The 23,874-nt window shown below is 37.3% G+C and overlaps 1 protein-coding gene across 6 annotated transcripts in view; it reads left to right on the forward strand.

Annotated features, from left to right (window-relative positions):
* Positions 1-23,874, forward strand: part of Ankhd1 (ankyrin repeat and KH domain containing 1) — a 110,248-nt gene that overhangs the window by 68,654 nt on the left and 17,720 nt on the right. For 4 of the 6 annotated variants that reach the window (XM_042264489.2, XM_042264490.2, XM_076555011.1 and 1 more), the window contains exons 15-24: positions 2,520-3,278; positions 11,080-11,225; positions 11,371-11,482; positions 11,962-12,107; positions 13,682-13,824; positions 14,120-14,333; positions 17,105-17,280; positions 17,451-17,613; positions 21,539-21,634; positions 22,496-22,612. In XM_042264489.2, the coding sequence (XP_042120423.1) occupies positions 2,520-3,278; positions 11,080-11,225; positions 11,371-11,482; positions 11,962-12,107; positions 13,682-13,824; positions 14,120-14,333; positions 17,105-17,280; positions 17,451-17,613; positions 21,539-21,634; positions 22,496-22,612 (2,072 nt within the window). Of the gene's footprint in view, positions 1-2,519; positions 3,279-4,028; positions 4,184-11,079; positions 11,226-11,370; positions 11,483-11,961; positions 12,108-13,681; positions 13,825-14,119; positions 14,334-17,104; positions 17,281-17,450; positions 17,614-21,538; positions 21,635-22,495; positions 22,613-23,874 lie in introns of those variants that run through there. The other 2 variants (XR_013046048.1, XR_013046047.1) reach the window with 2 other exon arrangements.

Consider the following 23,874-nt stretch of genomic DNA (forward strand, 5'->3'; position numbering starts at 1 on the left):
GACTCAATCTTACACAAAAAGAACAAAACAAATTTTAAATGACTTGTGTTTTTTATTTTTATTTTTGGTTTTTCGAGACAGGGTTCCTCTGTGTAGCTTTGTGCCTTTCCTGGAACTCACTTGGTAGCCCAGGCTGGCCTCGAACTCACAGAGATCCGCCTGCCTCTGCCTCCTGAGTGCTGGGATTAAAGGCATGCGCCACCACCGCCCGGCGACTTGTGGTTTTAATGTTAACTACAATTCAGGAGAAGAGTCAGCTATTTTACCCAATTCTCTTTTTAAAAAGAAAATACCTTTACTGGGGACTGAAGAGATGGCTCTGTGGTATAAAGCAATTGTTGCTCTTGCAGAGGACCCAGGTTTGATATCCAGTACTTATATAGCTACTCACAAGCTCTGAGAACTCCAGTTCCAATGGATCTGAACCTCTCTTCTGGCCTCTATGGGTTCCAGGCATGCACAGACATACTTGAAGGCAAAACATCCATACACATAATTCAGTAAATAAGTTTTAAATTAAAAATAGCTTTATTGTTTTTAACTGTGAAGTTCACTCATTTTAAAATATGCAGTGCAGTATGTTTTGGTAAATTGGCCAAGTTCAGTGACAATCATAACTATCAAGTTTCGAGGGGTCCTCATTGTTGTTACTCTTGACATTGAGACAGTCAGTCTTACTGTGTAGCATAGGCTGGTCTCAAAGTCTTGATCCTCTTGCCTCAGCCTCCTAGTTGTCGGGATTTCAGGCATTTACTGCTCCACACAGTTCCCACTTAGCTTTAACTGCCCCCAAAAGATCTGGTGCCTGTTTGCATTTGAACTTTATTCTCATTGCCATACCCCAAGGCCACTGCTTTCTTTTTTATCTTATGTATGCCTTTTCTCTGTAAATTTTATGTAAGTGGAATTTTGCAGTATATAATTTCGTGTCTGGCATCTTAATTCAGCACAATGCTTTTGAAGTTTCATCTACGTTGTTAGATGCATTGGAAATTTGTCCTCTCTCCCCAAGTAGTCCTAGTTCTTCCTGAATTTGCTCGAACAAGTCAAGAAGTATATCAAAATTTTTATTTATCCTCTTTAAGGCTATTAATAATTACTTTTCAGCAGACTTGTTATAAGGAACAAATATATTTAATAACCTTAAATAATGTTTTCTTTTTAAAAAAATATGTTTCAATATGAGTATTCCTATATGGAATATCTGATTTTTGTCCCTATTAATAACATGCATTGTTCCTCTTTTAGGTGGATATTATTTGGAAGGTTTATTTAAAATTAGTTTAAATTATCCTTTGTGGTAGAAGTTTAATACAGTGTTTAGGTATAACAATGTTAGACTTTTTTTTTTTTTTTTTTTTGGTTTTTCGAGACAGGGTTTCTCTGTGTAGCTTTGCGCCTTTTCCTGGAACTCACTTGGTAGCCCAGGCTGGCCTCGAACTCACAGAGATCCGCCTGGCTCTGCCTCCCGAGTGCTGAGATTAAAGGCGTGCGCCACCACCGCCCGGCCCAATGTTAGACTTTTTAATGGAGAATTTTATAAAGACTCATCTTTGGTTTATTGAGAACAAGTTTCCAGGTAGTTCAGGCTAACCTCAAATTCAGCTATATAATTGAGTATAACCCTTAACTCCTGATTCTTCTACTCTGTTCTCTGAGTGTTGACTTTACAGGCATATGGGCTGCCATGCCTGTCTAAAGAAGACAATGTCTTGAGAAACTGACTTCACATTGTATTTTAGTATAAGAATAGAACTATTTTGCCAACTTAAAAAATATTTGTCCTATTTTGTTCTCTTGGAGTAAATTTTATTTGTATAATTATTCCTAAAATAATTACTCTGAAAGAGCAATTAAACTAATATTAATATTGTTCTGAATGCCATTTTATTCTGATTTATATTAGGTATTTTCCTTTTGTTTTGTTAGTTGGGTTTTTTATTTGTTTGTTTTTGTTTTTTTCTTTGAGCCAAGATACTCACTGTGTAGCCCTGGATGACCTAGAATTTTCTATGTAGACTAGGCTTCCCTGGAACTCACAGAGACCCCTCTGCTTGCCTCTGAGTGCTGGGATTAAAGGCGTGTGCTAACATGCTTAGCTAGGATTAAAAAGTCCATCCTGATCAGCAAAATTCTGAGATTCTTTTTTTTTCCTTTTTTTCTCTTTGTCCCATCATAATTTCTAAAATCCTCCTACACTTAAAAGTAGATTTTTTTAAATTCAGTTTTTGGGTTGATAACATCCCAGTTTATGCTATGTGAAAACAGATGAGATAGTTCAGGTTTAATCTACCTTCCACTGGTGTGACTTTTGAATCATCCTAGAGCGTTAGTTACAATGGTTTGGGGAAGAAAGTCTGGGAGAGGGGAGGGATATGTTTTTTTTTTGTGTGTGTGTTTTTGTTTTGGGGACTCTGGTTTTTGGTTGTTTTGTTTTTGTTTTCTCTTTTCTTTCTTTTTTTCTTTTTTCTTTCTTTTTTTTAGCATGGCACTTTTTCAAACATTTTTCATGTGCTTAGGTGCATCCAAGCAGAAGTCCAGTTCCCTGCAGGTAGCAGATCAGGACCTACTGCCACCTTTTCACCCATACCAGCCTTTGGAGTGCATAGTAGAGGAGACTGAAGGCAAGCTGAATGAACTGGGACAAAGAATTAGTGCTATTGAAAAAGCACAGCTTAAGTCGTTGGAGTTAATTCAAGGTGAGCCTCTGAACAAGGATAAGATAGAAGAACTTAAAAAGAACAGAGAAGAACAAGTCCAGAAGAAGAAGAAAATACTGAAAGAACTGCAGAAAGTGGAAAGGCAATTGCAGATGAAAACACAGCAGCAGTTTACCAAAGAGTACTTGGAAGCCAAAGGTCAGAGAGACACAGAGTCTCCCCACCAGCAGTGCTCTCATAGAGGAGTCTCCGTGGCAGGGGAAGAAGAAGGCAGTCTCCCAGAGGATCACTCTTCAGAATCACCCCAGGTTGATGCAGTCTTATTTAAAGATCATGGTATTGGTGATGAGCAACAGTCTCCACCATCAGCAGAACAAATTGATTTTGTCCCAGTCCAGCCTCTATCATCTCCACAATGTAACTTTTCCAGTGACTTAGGTTCTAATGGGACAAATTCTCTTGTGCTTCAGAAAGTATCAGGTAACCAGCAGATCATAGGACAGCCTCAGATTGCTATTGCTGGACATGAGCAGGGGCTGTTAGTACAAGAGCCAGATGGACTCATGGTTGCAACTCCAGCCCAGACGCTTACCGACACTCTTGATGACCTGATAGCAGGTGGGTTAAGAAATATATCTAAGATACTTTCTCTTTAATCTGTGTGCTCAACTTCTTTAAGTGCCCCTTCAAAAACAAAAGACTTTGTATTTCTCTATTTTACAATTGTGTTTGTAAAATTACTTGGATTCCTTAGGAATTTTGAAAGCCAATTTGATTAAGTCCAATAACACTAACACATTAAGGGTGTTTCCCCTTTTCTATTTAGAAACAAACAAACAAACAAACAAACACATTTCAAAGACAAATAAGGTTACCATAATCCTTTAGAAATTTGCTATCAAAGCCACTCTTACTTCCTGGATAGGAGCACTCATTAGAATCTCTTATATGATTTAAAAATAAGCAGGTAAGGCTACCCATTTAATTTTCTTGCCTGTGAATTTCATGTTTGGACATGAAAATTTTAAATGACACTGCTTTTTGTTATTAGACCAATTTAATTATCTCTAATTAAATGGGAAAAGCTGAACATTCCATGGTATAGAGTTTGTGTTCAGAAGATTAAAGTACATTTAAACTATTGTACTTGATGTTTTAGAGAGTGGAATTTTTGTGTAAACTCCTGATGAACAAGCCATAAGACACACTGAAGGGTGTGCGTGTATACATGGGCATTCATGCACATACACACAGAAAGAAGGACTAATAATCTTAAAGTGTATGTTTCTGTTTATTGTTGTGTGGAAAATTACAACTAGATATGAAATGAGGTGCACAAGTTTACTTTCCCTTTCATTGTCCTTGCAGCAGTGGGAAAACAGTGCAATTAATCATTTACCTTCCTAAAGATGGCTGGTGAATGTATCACCTCCATGAGAGCCCAGTTCAGAATTGCAGCCAGAATGGCTGTTGACAGTGGATGAAGACCAAGAACTAAGATGTAGCTGGAGTGATATTCAAAGGCAGGCCAGTCCTCTGTCTCTTGATTGCAACATTTTTTTTTCCTTATTGTTGTCTGTTTCCTCTTGTCATATTCTCCTCCCCTTCCTACCCCAATTATACTATCCCAGTTTCCTTTCTTCTTTTGTGAGCCTTTAGTCTTCCTAATCATTACTGAATCTTGACAAATGTGCAATAAGATTAAATCAGAAATTTTTCTTGGTTATATGTGTTACTTCCATTGGTTATAGATGTCATTTTTGCCTTTGAGGCTCCTCTGCCATGTAATAGGTAGTACTGTTCAGAAGAGAAATGTCTAGTTTTCTTAAAATTCAAATGCTGGAAAATATTTTAAGGGGTTAGGATCTTTATTCTTTAAATTGAATTTTTATATTTTTGATTTATAGAGCTTCTTAAGTCAAATTTACTTTCACAGAAACAGCTCTAAAGGAAACTTGTAGTTAACGTTATACTAATTATGACAGATGTTTCTTAAAAGTTTTTATTTCACTGAAATGTTTTTAAATAGAAATGATCTTTTACAGAGTTCATATGAAACTTTAAAAAGAAATTACCTTAGAAAACATCTTTTAGTGTCATATGTTAATTGACATAATAAAATTTAATATATATTTGACATTAACTACTCATCCGATTTTAAATAAGTTTTAACTTTTAAATTGATAAATAAAATTCCATTTTATGAAGTTGATCTGTTTTGAAATGCATGGAGATAATTGTATTCTCTGTTCAAGATGGTGACATGTCTCACTTAAAATTATTTTTCCCAAGTCTAATGTTCTTAATTGACAGTGACAAAAATTACACAAGCTTAATAGCTAATTCTATAGTTGTAAAACATTTGAGCTTATCAGTAGGATTATGGAGCAAGCCATAAACAGAATTAATTCTACTTAAATTTATTCTCATTAGTGAAAGAGAGAATAATGTGTATCTTAAAGTTTCACTTTGGAGAATATATATATATCTTTCTTTCCATAAGAAATATAAATTTCTCTCTTTAAGAATGTTTTCTCATTATTGCTGTTCTACTCTCAAAATATTTTCATGATAATTAATGAATTGTTTGCATAAATAACTTATAAATGTTATAACTTGTTTATTAAGTTGGCTTATAGCTAATATGTCATACTCTCTATGGTCCTAAACAGGATATTTAATCTTGATTAGGAACATGGTATCCCCAGTCTCCTTCTTCTGAAAGCACTAGGCTTTTAGTAGTTACCATAATAGCAAGTGATCTCAAAAGTTAAAATGTATATCAAATTAATATGAAATTTTAATTGTACATATGCTCATGGGAGCAGTTATTAGATCTGTTATTTCTAATTTTTCGTTTGTATTTTACCAGTTTTCATTAGTTTTAATAGCCATTTATCTATTTTCTTGAAAAAAAAAATTTTTTTTTTTTTAAATCCCTTCTTGGGCAGGGTTTTTTGACTGTAATCCTAGCACCTGAGAAGCAGGAGCAGAAGGATCAGGAGTTCAGAGTCATCCTCACTATATGTCAAGTTCAAGGCCAGTCCTGGCTATACAAGACCTGTCTTCAATAAACAAAAAGGAAAGGAAGGAAAATGTTTAGGTTAAAAACAAACAAACAAACAAACAAAAAAAAGTTAGGACTAGAAATTTAGAGCAATTTAAAGAAATTCAAAATAGTTTTAACTGTTGAGCAATTCTAGAAAGCATTTAATAAAAATTTCATTAATATGTAAAGAGGACTGGTTAAAAATATCAATTATTTACACCTATGGAGCACTTACCATCTGCAAGCTTTGTGGTAGTTACTTTATATGCACCATCTCAGGCTGTTTTAAATCCTCCCATAAAATAGATTTTCCCACCTCAATTCTGTTGCAAACTGAAGCTTAGAGAAGGGAAGTAGAGAGTATCCCCCTTGTACATTTCCCAGACTCAGGAGTTCCTTCTCACCTTTAATAACTACATCCATCTGCTTTGCAAGTGCTGGTAAGTGCTTAAGTGCACACCTTGAATTTGGGGACTCATAAGGCAGAGGCAGGCAGATCCGAGTTCCAGGCTAGTTAGAGCTACATAGTGAGATCCTGTCTTTTTTGTTGTTGTTGTTGTTTTGTTTTTTCAAGACAGGGTTTCTCTGTGTTGTTTTGGTGCCTGTCCTGGATCTCACTCTGTAGACCAGGCTGGCCTCGGACTCACAGAGATCCGCCTGGCTCTGCCTCTTGAGTGCTGGGATTAAAAAGTGTGCCCCCCCCCACCCCCCACTCACCAACCTAAGACAGAGCACCTGTGTGGCCTGGACAGGCATCTCCATGACGGGTAAGGTGACCTGCTGACGTCCCACACAACCCAAGTCAGAAACTCATTTTTTAGTAAAAGGGGGACCTGTAGGTCCCTGGCCCCCATTTTGGGTAACTGTTGTTTTCCTTGTGGACCTTGACCTTGATATCCTCCCTATGCTAATTCCCTGTGAAGTTCCACCCTCCTGAATGCTAAAGGGAAGTTCCTTGTCTGTGTATCCTAAATAATGGGCGTTAACAGCTTAGATGCAAGATTGTAAAACATCAGTAGCGAACTTCTGCCCTCCGGGGTTCTCCCATAGTGCTGTAAGACTGTATTTAAGACCTCCTCCCTCCTTCAATAAATGACATTCGGCATTTAAAATTAAAATATATATATATATATATATATATATATATATATATATATATATATATATATAAATAAAAGTGTGCCCCCACCACCTGGCAAGATCCTGACTTTTATAAATAAAAAGAGAGAGTGAGCATTAGTCATTTGAATAAAAGTTCTGCAATTTATCTTAAAAATTCTATTATTTCTTACAACAGTTGCTCTTATTTTTATATTAAGATTTGATATGTATGTGAGTTTTACTGTAGTTTTGTGTCTAATACAGTATTACTGTTGGCACTTTGATGCATTTGTTTAAATTACAGTTTTAATGTGATTTGCTTTAAGTGACACTGAGTGATCATTGTTGAAAGATAAAAACGTAGGGCTGGAGCGATGGCTAAGAGATTAAGAGCATGTCCTGTCCTTCCAAAGGACCCAAGTTTAGTCCCCAGTACCCATGTCAGGTGGCTCACAGTCACCAGTAGATCTGGACATGGTGGCACATGCCTTTAATCCTAGCATTCAGGAGGCAGAGGCAGAAGGCTCTGTGAGTTTAAGGCCAGCCTTATCTACATAAAGAGTTCAAGGCCAGCCAGGGCTACATAGTGTGATCCTGTCTCTTACACACATACACACACAAAGATCAACCACTCCAATTTCAGGAGATCAAAATTTTAGCCAAAGGCATCTGAATATACATGTGACACACATATATAACATACATAAAATAAATAAAAATAAATAAGTCTTTTTACAAAAGAATTAGGAAATCCTCTTATTTTGTAGGGATCTATAAGATATTTTAAGTAATAATTACCTCTAATGTTAATATTTAATTTTTAAGCTTTGATTTTGTTTCTTTTTTTTATTTACTTATTATGTATACAGCGATCTGTCTTTACGTATCCCTACCTGCCAGAGAGGGCACCAGATTTCATTATAGATAGTTGTGAGCCACCATGTGGTTGCCAGGAACAAACTCAGAACCTCTGGAAGAGCAACTTGTGCTCTTAACCTCTGAGCTATCTCTCCAGCCCTCATTTTGTTTTTCAAGACATGGTTTCTCTATGTAGCCCTGGCTGTCCTGGTAGACCAGGTTGGCCTCACCCTCAAAGGCAGAGGCAGGTGAATCTGTGAGTTCCACCTGCTTGAGTTCTGGGATTAAAGTGTTACTTAGGTTTTAATTGAAACTGTTTTATCTGATAACAATAAAAATTTCTGCTGTTTTATTTTTTTTTGAGTTACTGGGCATTTAGCCCAGGACATCACAAATGTTAGGGAAGTCCTCTATCTATGACCTCAGCCTAGTTTGTTTTTTGATTTTAAAATAAGATCTCACTCAGTTGTTCAGTGTCCTTAAATTCACCCTATATCCAGGCAGGCCTTGTACTTGTGATCCTCATAACTTGGCCTTTGGAGCAGCTAGGTTAAAAACTAGTACTACCAGGCCTGGGATTCCTGTTTGATTTTGAGACAGGGTCTCATGTAGTGTAGTCCAGGCTAGCCTTAAACTCCTGATACTTAAACTCTAGCTTCTATCTCCCAAGTACTAGGATTTACAGGTGGGTAGCACCATGTCCACTAAGTGATAAAATTTTGCAACATATTTTGCCTACCTAGTAGCAATAAAATTTTTATGTTAAGATTTATTATTATTTTATACCATATGCAAAATATTGCTTGGTTTCATAAAAAGTCAGGTTAAAATAATTATATTTGGTTCTATTGCCCTCCTTTTGAACAGTGTAAAAATTTAATTCAGATTGTATATTGATTTTTTTTGTTGTAGTTGTCTGTTTTTGTCATTTTAAGAGACATTTTGTTCAGAGATAGGAAATGTTTTAAAATTTATGAAAATGTCATGGTTCTAAAGTATAATGTTCTTATAATACAACCTTTATAACTTTCATTTGTAATTAATCCTATTAAAGTCACTTTCCATGGAATGGTTCTGATTGTCATTATTACAGAGAAAATATCCTAGGATAATGTAGTATAAAAATGTATAAAATATAATACCATGTTTTGGGTAATAGAGCTGTTAAATACATAGGAAGCGGTCTTTTTTGTTTGTTTTTAAAGTAAGTTCTGTAAAGGAGTCTTCCATAACATCACATTCCAGCTTTCCATGCTAGGCAAATACTTTTAAAAAATTTAAAACACTAAAAAAAAAAAAAAGATGACATGAATAAACTGATAGAAATATAATTCTTTTCTAAGGTATATGTTAATAATTATAAGACCTACCACTGTAAATCTGTCAGTAAGGGTTACCTATCAATCTAGTATGTTGGGGGGGTTGTTGTTTTGGACCTGTCTTCCAAACATACCAGGTATTTTGAGATGTAACATTATCTGCTTCTTTTGTTGCATGACAAAAAGTTGTAAAGCTTTGTGTCCATTGTGCATATTTTTAGGTGAAACAAAAGTTTATGATATTATAATAATTCCTATTTATAGCCGGATACTTAAAAGTTACTTTCATGGTGAATAAAGTTGTTGGAATTTATATTGCCAAGATGGTTTTATATATCAGTGAAAGTAAAGGAGATGGTTCATGCAGAAGCAAATCTAGGCATCTTAAATTTTGCTAAGTCTACTAAATTAAACTGAGATTGGCACATACCAGTAATCCTAACACTTGTAAGGTAGAGCAGGAAGATCAATAGTTCAAGACCAGCCTTGAATACATGAGACTCTGACTTTAAAAATTCAAAGATCTAGTAAATCACTAAGTTCTGTCCTTTATAGGTTTCGTTGCCATCATGGAAGCTTCATTTTTTTTCTATACTATTGGTTATATGTCTCCCCCCCCCTCCCCCCCCCCCGAGGTTTTTTTTTGTTTTGTTTTGTTTTATTTTGTTTTGTTTTGTTTTGTTTTCCTGGTGGTAGAGGGAGGTTGTAGCTTTGAAACCTGTCCTGGAACTTGTTCTGTAGACCAGGCTGGTCTTGAACTCACAGAGATCCATCTGCCTCTGCCTTCCAAGTGTTGGGATTAAAGGCATGCACCACTATTGCCCAGCTGTTTTTATTTTCTAATACAGTGAGTAATAGTACTGCAAGTATTGTAACATGTCTTGTTTTACACTTATTGAGCACTTACCTTGTGTCAGGCACTGTTGAGTGCTTTGGATACATTATCTCACAAACTGCTAACATCTTTTTAACCATTTGTGAGTCAAAACTCCATCCTCCATGAAACAAAGATATAAGAGACATAAAATAAATAATATTCAACTTCGGTTTTCAAACACCACAATATCTGGGTTTGTTTTCTGAGGCAAGGTCTCATGAAGCCTAGGCTGGCCTTAGATTTGATGTGTAGCTGGGGATGACCTTGAATTCCTTCCTGGCCTTCCTGCCTCCACCTCCCAAATACTAGAATTATTGGAGTCTATCACCATTCAAAACTTCAAACTCCAAATTTTGTGATTTCAAATACAAATTTCTAGTATTCATTTTAAAAATAGTTCGACTTTCAGAAATTGATTTTATCTAAGTGGTGCACACTTCCCCCCACCTTGTGCCCGCCCCCCAGACTAATTTAATTTAAAAATGTCAGCAGGCATTTTTGAGCTTGAGGCCAGCTTGGTCTACATAGAGAATTCCAGGAAAGCCAGGGCTATATATAGTGAGACCCTGACTCAAAAAATAAATAAATAAATAAATAAATAAAAATAAAGTAAATGCTGATTTTTAAAAAACACATTCCCTTCTGTTTGTTTGTGGGGAAAGTGATCTAACTTGTTGACTGCCCTGCCCCTTTTCATTGTTTACAGAATATTTTTGTCTAACTTTTGCAAACTAAGATAAACATTCTTTGTTTTTTGATGGGTATCCCACTCTGGCCTTGAACTTGTAATCCTCTTACTTTAGACTTCTGAGACCTAAGATTACAAATCGATCACTATACCTAGCTAAAAACTCTTAAATTAGGAATTAATATAGTACTTATTGGCAGTGTAATATGCTACCATTTATTATATATCCACTAACAACTGGCCCTGTGTTCAGTTACACTTAACTATTTCAAGTGATCTTCCCAGAAACTTTTCAAGGTAGGCACTATTCTTATCCTCATTGTCCATATAAATTAAGGCTCAAATAAGTTAAATTAATTGCATGAGTTCACAAAGTCATTCAATATAGGTTCTTTTGACTCCAAAGCTTGTGATTTCACTGTAGTATGTTACTCATATGGACATTTCTGTTTTACATGTTTTTCTATGTACAAACATTATTATTACTCATGTAAGTGAAATTTAGCAATACAAACATTATTTTTCAGCTGTGAGTACCAGAGTGCCTGCTGGTTCAAACAATCCCTCTCAGACTACAGAATGTCCTACACCCGAATCCTGTTCTCACACTCCAGCCAATATGGTTTCCCCATCCGTGCCCCCTGTGTATCCTTCTGTTGACATTGACGCACATGTAAGTAGATTTCATATAAATTTGTTTCACATGTTCTAATTATTTTGGAAGGAAAAATTGTCATTGTACATTTATGAGGGAATGAAATGTTTTTTATTGAGAACTCTTTTATAAAGATATGAATAAATATTTTTTTCTCCTCTAGACCGAAAGCAATCATGACACAGCTTTAACCCTGGCCTGTGCAGGTGGGCATGAAGAACTTGTATCTGTTCTCATTGCACGAGATGCTAAAATTGAGCACAGAGACAAAAAAGGTAGGAAACACTGACAAATGAGTCTTAGTATTTACACACACACCCGAAATTGTAGAATTTTTGCTATGAAGAAGTAGTTCTTACATTTTTAGTAATAAAATAAATAGACAGTGGCCAGGGTCATTCATCTGTAGAACGAAATAATTCTCTGAAAATTAAGAAACATAATATAAAGTATTAGTGAAGGTGATGGAGTAGCAGGTCCGAGCTCTTTTCCTTCAGGCCCTAGGCTCAAAAACAAATTGTGGATGCCTTTGTCTTTGATCCTGAGGTGGTGTGGGGTATACATTTTAATAGTTTTTATTGAGTTAGCATTTCCTTTTGCCAAGTGTTTGTGTGTTTTAAACATTAACAATTTAGAATTTAGAGCAGTATCTGCCCTGAAGTCTTTTAAATTAAAATAAAAGGGAATTGAGAACAGTGGAATTACAGTAAATAAAAACCACAGATTTCTTAGAATTTTTTATTTTCTAATTTAGGTTTTACTCCACTCATCCTGGCGGCAACAGCAGGGCATGTTGGAGTTGTTGAAATCCTTTTGGATAAAGGTGGAGATATAGAGGCACAATCTGAACGAACTAAGGATACTCCACTTTCTTTGGCATGTTCTGGTGGACGTCAAGAGGTTAACATTAGTTTTCTTTCGTAAATATTTTTCTTATAGTTTTTAATGTGTATATGCTTATTACTTTTTCCAGGTTTTTTTTGTTTGGTTGTTTGGTTTTTTGAGACAAGGTTTCTCTGTGTAGCTTTGCACCTTTCCTGGAACTCACTCTATAGCCCAGACTGGCCTCGAAATCGCCTGGCTCTGCCTCCCCAGTACTGGGATTAAAGGCGTGCACCATCACTGCCCAGCCTTGAAATTTTTTTTAAATATGTAAGTTTATATATATTAATATTCACATGCACATGAATGCCTGTGGAGCCCAAAGATTTCAAATCCTAAAGCTGAAGTTATAGATGATTATGAGCTGCCTGATTTGGGTACTGGGAATGACTGAACTTGGGTCCTCTGCAAGTGCAGTAGATTCTCTTAACTACTGAGCTCCAGCCCCATGATCAATATTTTAATTACATGTAAAACACATGTGTTTTACAAGTTCAATAATCTAATGGTTTTCAACCTTCCTAATGATGAGACCCTTTAATACAGTTCCTTATGTTTTGGTAACTCCCAACCATAAAATCATTTTTGTTGCTATTTCATAACTGTAATTTTGCTATGATATGCAGAATATTTGATATGGGACCCCTGTGAGAAGATCGCTCAACCCCTGAAAAGGGGTCACGACCCACAGGTTGAAAACCATTGCCATAGACTTTTTGAGGATTGAAATACATTTATTTAAGTATAATAAAAATAGCACATACCTTTTAAAAGAATATGTTTTTACCCATAAAGACAAATACGAATTGTCTTTATTTCTACATTTATTGGCATTCAGTCAAGTACAATTCTAACATGTATAAAATGCAAATCCATGCTCATTAATTGACAAATGGAAAAGGTCTTGTTTCACTATAACTGGGATTTTGAAGCTCTGAATTTCTTTTCCCTGCCTGGTCATGGGTTTTTAGGACAAGGTCTCATGTAATGAGCCCAGGTTGGCCTTCAACTCATTATAGCTAAGGCTGGTTTTGAATTCTTCATCTTCCTGCTTTCACCTTACAAGCACGGGGATTACAAGTGTGTGCCTCTGCATAGAGCACAACACTCCGAATTTGTTTGTTTGTTTGTTTGTTTGAGTCTCAATCTCTTATTTAGCTGAGGGTAGCCTTGAAGTTGAGGCAGTCTTTCTGATTCTAATCCCTCCAGAGAGCTGAAATTATAAGATTGATCTACCACACAGGCTCACAATTTTTTAACTTACGGATATGAAATTCAGCTGGGCGTGGTTGCTGTATATTTATAATCCTAGCATTTAGGAAGCTGAGGCAGGAGAATTGCTGCAAGTTTCAGGTCAGTCTTGGCTACATAAGCAAGACCCTATCTCAAAAACAAATATGACCACCACAAAAAAAGAAATTGAATCCATTTATCTAGTGCTGATATTTTAATACTTAAGAACTAATAAAATATATTTAAAATGTCAGATATTTAGACAAGAAAATTGCAGGTTCTACTTATTTGTGTTTCCTTCATTGTAAGTTGAGCACTAGGTATAAACTTGGTTTCTCTGTCCATATTTTACTTCGTAGGTGGTAGATTTGCTTCTGGCCCGAGGAGCCAATAAAGAACATAGGAATGTGTCTGATTATACACCACTGAGTCTGGCTGCATCTGGAGGATACGTGAATATTATTAAGATTTTGCTTAATGCTGGGGCAGAAATTAATTCAAGGTATCACCTGTTCCTTCATCTTACCATTCATGATTGCTGAGCTTTTAACCCTAGAGCAAACCATCTTAAGTGGGAATTAGTTTTTGTTTTTGTTTTTTATTCTTGTCTCATATAGTACATCTTTCCCCCAAAAGTTATGTTTTAAATTATGAGATTTTTGCCTTTCCTGATTTAGACAGATCTGTTCATCTAGGTTAGAAATCTTTCTTTACTGACATTTTCATCTGTTGTGCTTTTTTTTTTTTTTAAGAAAACAAGGCATCATCCTAATTTTCTGAGCACATTTCTTCCTTAGGACCGGGAGTAAACTAGGTATTTCTCCTCTGATGTTGGCTGCAATGAATGGACATGTTCCTGCAGTGAAATTGCTGCTTGATATGGGTTCAGATATTAATGCACAAATAGAGACCAATCGGAACACAGCTCTCACGCTGGCCTGTTTCCAGGGCCGAGCAGAAGTAGTGAGTTTGCTTTTGGACCGCAAAGCCAATGTTGAACATAGGGCAAAGGTAAGAAATTTTATAATTTGTCAACATTTTCAGCTTCAGTTTTATAGAAACAAGTATGGCATTTCAGCTCATCCCCAGTGCGGGTTTAGGGAACTAAACAGTGCCAGTGATACACACTATTAACATTTAAAAAAATCATCTTTAATGACACATATACTTACTATGCTAAAAACCCTAAACAAAAAAACTTCATGCATTTTAAAATTGGACAACAAAAATCTAGTTTAACCATGATAAATTCTGAGAGATTTATGACTATTTTGAATTTAGAAATAGCAGTACTTTGACTTTCTTTACCCTGAAATATTAGGTACTTATATAGCTAGGTGGAAGTTTTTTAAATGAAATGACAATTGAAACCTTATGTCACTTAAGATTGGAAAATCTGAATGAAAAGTTCATGTGTCTCATTTATAACACTCCTTTTCTTTCTTTCTTTCTTTCTTTCTTTCTTTCTTTCTTTCTTTCTTTCTTTCTTTCTTTCTTTCTTTCTTTCTTTCTTTCTTTCTTTCTTTCCTCCCTCCCTCCCTCCCTCCCTCCCTCCCTCCCTCCCTCCCTCTCTCTCTCTCTCTCTCTCTCTCTCTCTCTCTTCTTTCTTTCTTTCTTTCTTTCTTTTCTTTCTTTCTTTTTTTTTGAGACAGGGTCTCTTTATGTAGCTGTCATAGAACTTGCTCTCTTTGTAGACCAGGCTGGCCACAGAGACCCTCCTGCATCTGCCTCCTGAGTTCTGGTATTAAAGGCATGCACTACCACTCCCAGCCTTTTTATTTTTAAAAAATTTATGTGTATGAATGCTTGTCTGCATGTGTATATGTGTACCATGTACATGCCTGGTGATTGCAGAGGTTAGAAGAGCTTGTCAGTCAGATTCCCTGGAACTGTAGTTACAGGTGTTTGTGAGTCATGATGTGGATGCTGGGAACTGAATTCAGATCATTTGCAAGAGGAGCCAGTGCTCCTAACTGCTGAGCCATCTTTTCAGTCCCTCAGTTAATATTCTTAAAATACATTGCAATACCATGAAAACCTGTCTGAAACAAAAAGTTTGGGGGCTAGAGAGATGGCTTAGTGGGTAGGGATGTTTACCTATTAGCCTGATGACCTGAGATCCCTAGAACCCTCATAGTGGAAAGAAAGGATGAACTCTCTGAAAGCTGTCCTCTGACTTCTACATGTGTGCAATGGCATGAGCATCCTCTCCAACACATATACAGAATAATTAAATAAAAAAAATTTATAAGAAAATACAAACAGACCAATAATTTGTAGGAGGTTACATCAGCAGTCAAACATTTCCCCAAAATAAAAAAACAGAGCTGATTGTTACACTGGTAGACTCTACAAAGAAATTGAGGTAATTCTTTCACTCTTTCATGCAGTATATAATTTGCCTTGATCGTGTTCCCTCTCCTAATATCCTCTTCTCCCTCCTACTGAACCCCTTCTTCCCAACAAGTCCTTATCCTATTTCCTTTTTAAACATTTTGTATTACATTTGTTTCTTTGTGTGTATGTTCCTGTGTTCACAAGTGCATGCCAGGTCATGTATGGAAGTCAGAGGATAACTTGAGGTAATTGGTTTTCTCCTTCCACAATGTGGAACTTGGATTGAAACTAAGGTGGCCATACTTGTTATCACATGCCTTGACCTGCTAAGCCATCTCACCAACACACATACACCCACTTTTGTGTTTGTGTGTGTGTGTGTGTGTGTGTGTGTGTGTGTGTGTGTGTGTTCATGAGCATGGGTGGGTGGGGGTTATTTACTTAAGCAAAGGCACATTACCTATCAGTTGTTACATCACTAAGGAATAGGAGTTCTTCTCTTCCAGAAGCCATTAACTCTCAAGGATGGGTGGAGCCTTATAAGCCCCTCTGCCATCCATGATAGAATGTCTTCTGTAGGTAGCCACTGTTGCTGTGATGTCATGGGTGCAGTGGTCATGTGACATACAAAAGATCGCCTTTTCCTTTTCAATTACAAGTATTAATTGTAGTCTATTCACCTATTAAAAGCCCTAGAATGATGCATACTGTTTGGGGACTAGTATTTGTTTGTTTTCTTTCATTTTGGTTTGGGGATTGTTTTGAGACAGTAACCCAGGCTAGACTTGAACTGAACCTCCTGACTCTACCTCCCTAGTGCATGGATTACAGGCACCATGCCTGGCTTAAGAAGTGTCTTTGATAAAAAGTCAGGCCAGGCATGGTGGCATAGTCTTAAAATTCCAACATTATAGAAGCTAGGGCAGGAAAACTTGATGATTGAGAACCCCCTGGGCTATATAAGTAAGACTCCTTCAAAGGGATGGGGTAAGAAAATGAGTAATTCTAGCTCCCTCAAACTCACTCTTCCTGCCTCAGCATCCTGAGAGCTGAGCTCAGGTATCTTGGCACCTGGCTTTGCTTTCCTTCTTGTTTACGATTATGAGTGAGTGTACTCTGGCATGCCTCATTAATTCTAACAATTCTCACTTGGTGTTTAGTAAGATTTACTTATTCAAGTATTTATTTATTTTGGGTGCTATTGGAACAGGATTTCATGAGGTCTACACTAGGGATTATCTTGAGATCCTGATCCTTCTGATTCTACCTCCCAAGAGTTGGGATTATAGGAGCTACCACAAAACTAATTTAGTACAATTGAAAAAAGAATGTTATTTAGTTTTTTCATGAGATAAAATCCGAAACAGAATGTACTTAAATATGAATTAGCTGAGCCTTTTAAAGAAGTTACATAATTTCATTGTATTTTTTACTGATTTAAACAGACTGGTCTTACCCCCTTGATGGAAGCAGCTTCTGGAGGATATGCAGAGGTTGGAAGAGTTCTCCTTGATAAAGGAGCAGATGTCAATGCGCCTCCTGTCCCTTCCTCAAGAGACACTGCTTTGACAATAGCAGCAGACAAAGGCCACTACAAATTCTGTGAGCTCCTGATTAACAGGTGAGTAAATTTCTGTTGATACATGTAGAACTCTAACGATCCCTTTCGCTTTCTGTGGACCTTTAAAAGTGAATTTAAACACAAATTGTATGGTAAAGAAATCATAACCATAAAATGTCAGCCTCTTATAGTAAACATACTGTTGATTTTTTTTTTGTTGTTGTTTATAGGGGAGCCCATATTGATGTTCGTAACAAGAAGGGAAATACACCACTTTGGCTGGCATCCAATGGTGGTCATTTTGATGTAGTACAATTGCTAGTGCAAGCAGGTGCTGATGTGGATGCAGCAGACAACCGAAAAATCACACCTCTTATGTCAGCATTTCGCAAGGTAATATGGCATAAGGGGAAAAGATAAAATTTGATGCTTTTTAAACTACTATAAGTTGAAACCTTGTGCAAAATATAAACTGAAGTCACTGATTATTGCTGGACATGGTGTTTCCTGCCTTAATCCCAGCACTCAGGAAAGCAGAGGCAGGAAGATCTCTGAGTTCAAGGGCAGCATGTTCTACATGAGATCCAGGCCAGCCAGGAGTGAAACCCTGTCTTTAAAAACAAGCAAACATTACTATTGCCAGGCTTGGTGGCACATCTTGTAATCCCAGCATTCAGGAGGTGAACTCTGGATCTTCAGAGTTTCAGGCCACCTTGGCTATAAAAGTAAGTTAAAGGCCAGCCTGCGATGCATGAGTCCCTATCTCAAACAAACAAAAACACTGCTGTCTTTTCATTATTTTCTGGCTACACCTAAGAATTATTTGGTAGTTCACTGTAATCAGCTTTGTTGTTAATTCATTGATGTCCTGAGTAGCTTATATTATGTCATACTACTGAAGCATAAAATGTAGGGCTGGGGAGATGGCTCAGTGACTAAGAATTTTTTCTCTGCATGCAAGTTGCTTAGCACACAGATTAAAAGCCAGTCATGGCTACACCTGCCTGGAACCCCATTGTTTGGGTCAGGGACAACCTAGTTAGAATGACAAGCTTCTGGTTGAGTGAAAAACCCTGTCTCAAGGCAATAAGGCAGAGAGATTAATACAGTAAAACACCCAGAGTCCTGCTCTGGCCTCTGCATGCACACATACCACACTTACACGCATATAACTCACACACACACACACACACACACACACACACACACACACACACACACCATGAAATTTAAGGAAAGCAATAGATACATACAAATGGTTGTTTCTGAATAAAAGGGAATGAACTTTTATGAAAAATTTATGACTCATTATATATGTGTGTATATATATGTATGCTCATTTTCTGCTTTTAAAAAATGTCTACATCTTATAATTAATGACAGATAATAAAGTACTGCATGTGGTCTATGAAGCCCAGCCCTGCATAATTTTGTTCTTGTTACCTTCCATGGCTGAATCATTTATATTTCTCTTCCCCTTTTGTATACTATATTGTATTGTCACTGGCCTAGAATGCACTAGGCTTTTGCTCATTTATTTCCCTTTTTTGAAAATTTACTTACTTACTCTTCAACCTGGGCCACCATTCTGCTCATCCTTTATTTCTTATTTTAAATGACTTTTCAGAGTTATTCTCTAATACCCAATTTGAGAAAGGTTTTATAGTTGAAATTTTATTTTCATTTTAATTTGTAATTACATGTTCAAACATTTTTACTATTTTCATGCCCATGAGGGCTAAGAAACATTACTATCATTTTCCTACTGATTATTCCCAGTTTAAGGTTTTGTTTATTTATTTATTCTAGTTTTATGATTTTTTTTTTTTAAGACCAGTCTTACTATATAACCCTGACTGGCCTGGAACTAAAAATGTAGACCAGGATGTCCTTGAACTGACAGAGCTTCTGCCTCTCAAGGTCTGAACTTAGAGGCATGTACCACCACATCCAGTTTCAGACTTTTTTAAAACAAAAATGTATTTTATATGTAGAATGTTTGCCTGCATGCATATATGTGCACCATATGCATGTTTGGTATGAAGGGAAACTAGAAGAGAACATTGGATCCCATGAAACTAAAGTAACAGATGGTTGTAACCATCATGTGTATGTAGAGAACTGAACCCCATCTTCTGCCAACATAGCAAGTACTCTTATCCACTGAGCCATTTCTCCAGCCCCCCAGTTTTTTGTTTTTTGTTTTTTGTTTTGTTTTAATTGTGGGTATTGCATGGGCATGCAAGTGGATGCCAGGGGCTTTAGATCCTAGATACTTTAAACTCTAAGCCATCTCTCCACCCCTAACCCCCCCCCCCCCCCCCAAGACAGGGTTTCTCTGTGTAGTTTGGTGCCTGTCTTGGATCTCGCTCTGTAGACCAGGCTGGCCTCGAACTCACAGAGATCTACCCATCTCTGCTTCCTGAGTGCTGAGATTAAAGGCGTGCTGAACCACCACCACCACCACCACCACCACCACCACCCACCCACCCACCCCTAATATTTTTAGACTTAAATGTCTTCTGCTGGGTGGTGGTGACCCATGAGTTCAGTCCCAGCACTGAGGAGGCACAGGCAGGCAGATCTCTTAAGAGTTCAAGGTCAGCCTGGTCTACAGAGAGAATTCTAGGGAAGCCAAGGCTCCACAGAAACCTTGTCTCAAAAAACAAAAGCAAGGGCTGGAGAGATGGCTCAGTGGTTAAGAGCACTGACTGCTCTTCCAGAGGTCCAGAGGTCCTGAGTTCAATTCCCAGCAACCACATGGTGGCTCACAACCATCTGTTAGGAGATCTGGTGCCCCCTTCTGGCCTGCAGTCATACATGCTGTATACATAATAAATCTTTAACAAAACAAAACAAAAAACAACCCAAAAAACAAAAAAATCTTTTAATTAAAGTCTAATTTAGAGCAAAGAACAAAAATCTTGTACAGTTTGACTTTGTATCAATGCATATACCATGTGCTTCATACCCTATAAAGGTAAAAAGTATTTTCCTAACCCTAGAAGATCATCTAGTATCTGGTTTGGATTAATTTCTTGTCCCAGAGGCAACTACTTTATATTTTCTTGTCTCCCGTAGAAACAGACTAATATCTTCTTTTGTTATAGTTAGGAAGCCCGTTTGTTGTGGGGATTGCTTTTACTATTGTTTGCTTGTTGGGGGCAGGGGGCCGGTGTATGTGTGTGTGTGTGTCTGTCTATCTGTCTGATAGTGTGTGAATGGAAGTCAGAAGACAGCCTGCAGGATTCAATTTGTTTCTATCCTTTGGGTCCTGTGGAATCACATTCAGGTTGTCAGGCCCTATGGCAAGTGCCATCACCAGCTGAGTCATCACACCAACCTGAGACAAGACGTTCTTGAGGATGTTTTAGGACCCTAATAGGAAGGGAAACTTTGCAAGCTTTGTTGTATAAAGTAGATGTTCTTAGACTCTTACCTATCATTCAATCCCCAGTAAGGGCATCTAGAAAGTGTTTTATCAGCCAGGTGTCTCACACCTTCAGTCCCTGCAGTCAGGAGGCAGAGACAGGTGGATCTCTGAGTTTGAAGCCAGCCTGGTCTACAGAGTTGCAGGATAGCCAGGGCTAAACAGAGAAACCCAGGCTTGAGAAAAAAGAGTTTTATCTATATGCAAGTCATAAAGTTCAGGAAAATGTTATAGACCACCTTGTTTATTAGTAAGATGAAACCCAAATAATGCTTCGAAACCTAGATAAATAGTGTTTACAGACTTAGTGCCCTTTTCACTGAGATTCATTTCACATTGCCCATTTTTACCTTATTAGTAGATTTATTATATAAAATGCTTTTTCAATAATACTTTCTTGCTTTCTGTGGGAAATGGGATAATTAATATCTCTTCTTTTTTTTTTTTTTTCCCAGAGCTGAGGACCGAACCCAGGGCCTTGCGCTTGCTAGGCAAGCGCTCTACCACTGAGCTAAATCCCCAACCCCTTAATATCTCTTCTACCATATACTCTTTGCTTGCTTGCTTGCTTTTGTTTTTTGAGATTAGGATATCTTTATGTAGCCCTGACTGTCCTGAAACTTACTATGTAAACCAGACTGGCTTCTACATCACAGAGATCCATCCATCCATCTTGAGGGCTGGGATTAAAGGCATACACCATCATGACCAGCCTACCACCATATGTCCTTGAGCATGTTATACTTACATTTTTCTGTTTATAAACTGAACAGTGTCCATATTTCCATAATTACAAATTTAGTAAACTATAATTTTTCACATTAAGTTTTTAAACAAGGATAAAATTTCAAAGAATCCTTTCATGATGTTTTGTTGTATTTTTTATAGGGTCATGTAAAAGTTGTTCAGTATTTGGTGAAGGAAGTCAATCAGTTTCCATCTGATATAGAATGTATGAGATACATAGCAACAATCACAGATAAGGTAAGTTTACTGTGTTATTGAAGCACATTTTCATTCTTTAGCATTATATGCCAAGAAGTATAATGTAAGAACTTGCTTCCCCTGGGCATGTACTCTGACAAGAGTATATGCTTAGTTGGCAGAAGGTACCAAACAAAGAACTTTTTCTTCTTGTCATCTAAAGGTTAGAATAGGGGTCTTATTGTGGGTGTTGGTGGCACATGCCTTTAATCCCATCAGAGGAGGAGGCAGAGGCATGAGGAACTCTCTGAGTTGGAGGCCAGCCTGGTCTACAGAGTGAGTTCCAGGACAGCCAGGGCTGTTACACAGAGTAGCCCTGTCTCAAAAAGCTCCCACACCCCCAAAAAAGAAAAGAAAGAAAGAAAGATGCCTTTGTCTTACATGGTGATGCACACTTAAATTCCCAGTACTTGAGAGGAAGAGGCAGGAGGATTGCTAGAAGTTCGAGGGCAGCCAGAGCTGCATAAGGAGATGTTGTTTTTTTTTTTTTTTTTTTTTTTTTTTAAAAAAAAAAAAAGGCCTTATTTTTGCCACATATGGTAGTTCCATACCAGTTGTTCCAGCACTTGGTTCAGAGGCGGGGGTTCAGCAACTCAAATTCAAGTCCAGCCTTAACAGTTTAATGGGGTTGGAGGCTAGTTTGAGCTGAGATGCTATCTCAAAAAGAAAAAAATTTAAAGATGTTTCCTTCTTAAGAAAGATGGATGCAGAACTGAACTCAAAGTGTAATTTGATTTGATTTAGCCAATTTTCAGTAGTTGAAGTTTTAACTTGTGTACCTTTCTATTCGGCTCCATTTATATTGGATCCTTTACTTTAAATATTTTTGTACTTATTATATAATTATATTTTGGCCTGCAGGAACTGCTGAAAAAGTGTCACCAATGTGTTGAGACGATTGTGAAGGCTAAAGACCAGCAGGCTGCAGAAGCAAATAAAAATGCAAGCATTCTGCTAAAAGAACTCGATCTGGAAAAGGTGAGGGGTGGGATGAGCATCTTGTTTGTTTGTTTTAATTTTTTTATATTATTATTATTATTCTGTTATCAGCTTGATACAGTACAAATTCTTATCCTAATAGTGAAATGTTTCACTGAAGTTTGCCCAGTGATTGAGTAAAACCAAAACATATTATAAGCCACAGTCATCCTAGGAGCACCTTGTTGAAATCAAAGTTGGAGTAGTTTATTGTCTGTATGAATAGTAGTCTTTAGCAAAATATGATTAAAAAGTTATAGTAAACTTTCTCTCTTTTTTTGGTCTTTGGAGACAGTGTTTCTCTGTGTAGCTTTGCACCTTTCCTGGAACTCACTTTGTAGCCCAGGCTGACCTCAAACTCACAGAGATCTGTCTGCTTCTGTCTCCTGAGTGTAGCTAGAGTTTTCCGGCCTTGCCCACAGTCAGGACAAATCTCTGTCACCCGCCAGTCCCACAGCCGCTCAGACCCAACCAAGTAAACACAGAGACTTATATTGCTTACAAACTGTATGGCCGTGGCAGGCTTCTTGTTAACTGTTCTTATATCTTAAAGTAACGCATTTCTACAAATCTATACCTTGCCACGTGGCTCGTGGCTTACCAGCATCTTCACATGCTGCTTGTCCTGGCAGTGGCTGGCAGCGTCTCCTTCTGCCTTCCTGTTCTTTTATTTCTCCTCTGTTAGTCCCGCCTATACTTCGTGCCTAGCCACGACCAATCAGGTTTTATTTATTGACCAATCAGAGCAACTTCACATACAGACCATCCCCCAGTACAGCCAAGTGCAGACCATCTCAGACACCTGCACTCAGGCCCATGGTCCTAATCATCCTCTATGCAAACCTGCTGGGTAATGCCACAAGGAACCCAAGAAGGGCTCCCACGGGACATACATTAACATCCCACAGCACCTGAGTGCTGGGATTAAAGGTGTGTGCCACCACTGCCCAGCATAAACTTTCTTTGTAAAGTTCTGATATTCTGAACTATCAAAATAAACATTGAGACCATATAATGCAGAGACTAGATTTTTCTCACATGACATCACTGTCTAAGTTAAGTGGTTTTAACATTAGTCTTTGAAGTATACTAAAGCATTGAAAATCCTTTGTTTATTATAAGATTTGGACTAAAGTGGCTTATTACATTGCCTTCTAATGAGTGTTTAAGGGTTAGAGGTGGAACTTAAGAATAGAATGCTACAACACACCCTGTCTAAAAGTATCAATCCGATGAGGACCAGGCATGGTGATGCACACCTT

This window comes from Peromyscus maniculatus, chromosome 19 (genome assembly GCF_049852395.1).
Source record: "Peromyscus maniculatus bairdii isolate BWxNUB_F1_BW_parent chromosome 19, HU_Pman_BW_mat_3.1, whole genome shotgun sequence".
NCBI lineage: Eukaryota > Metazoa > Chordata > Mammalia > Rodentia > Cricetidae > Peromyscus > Peromyscus maniculatus.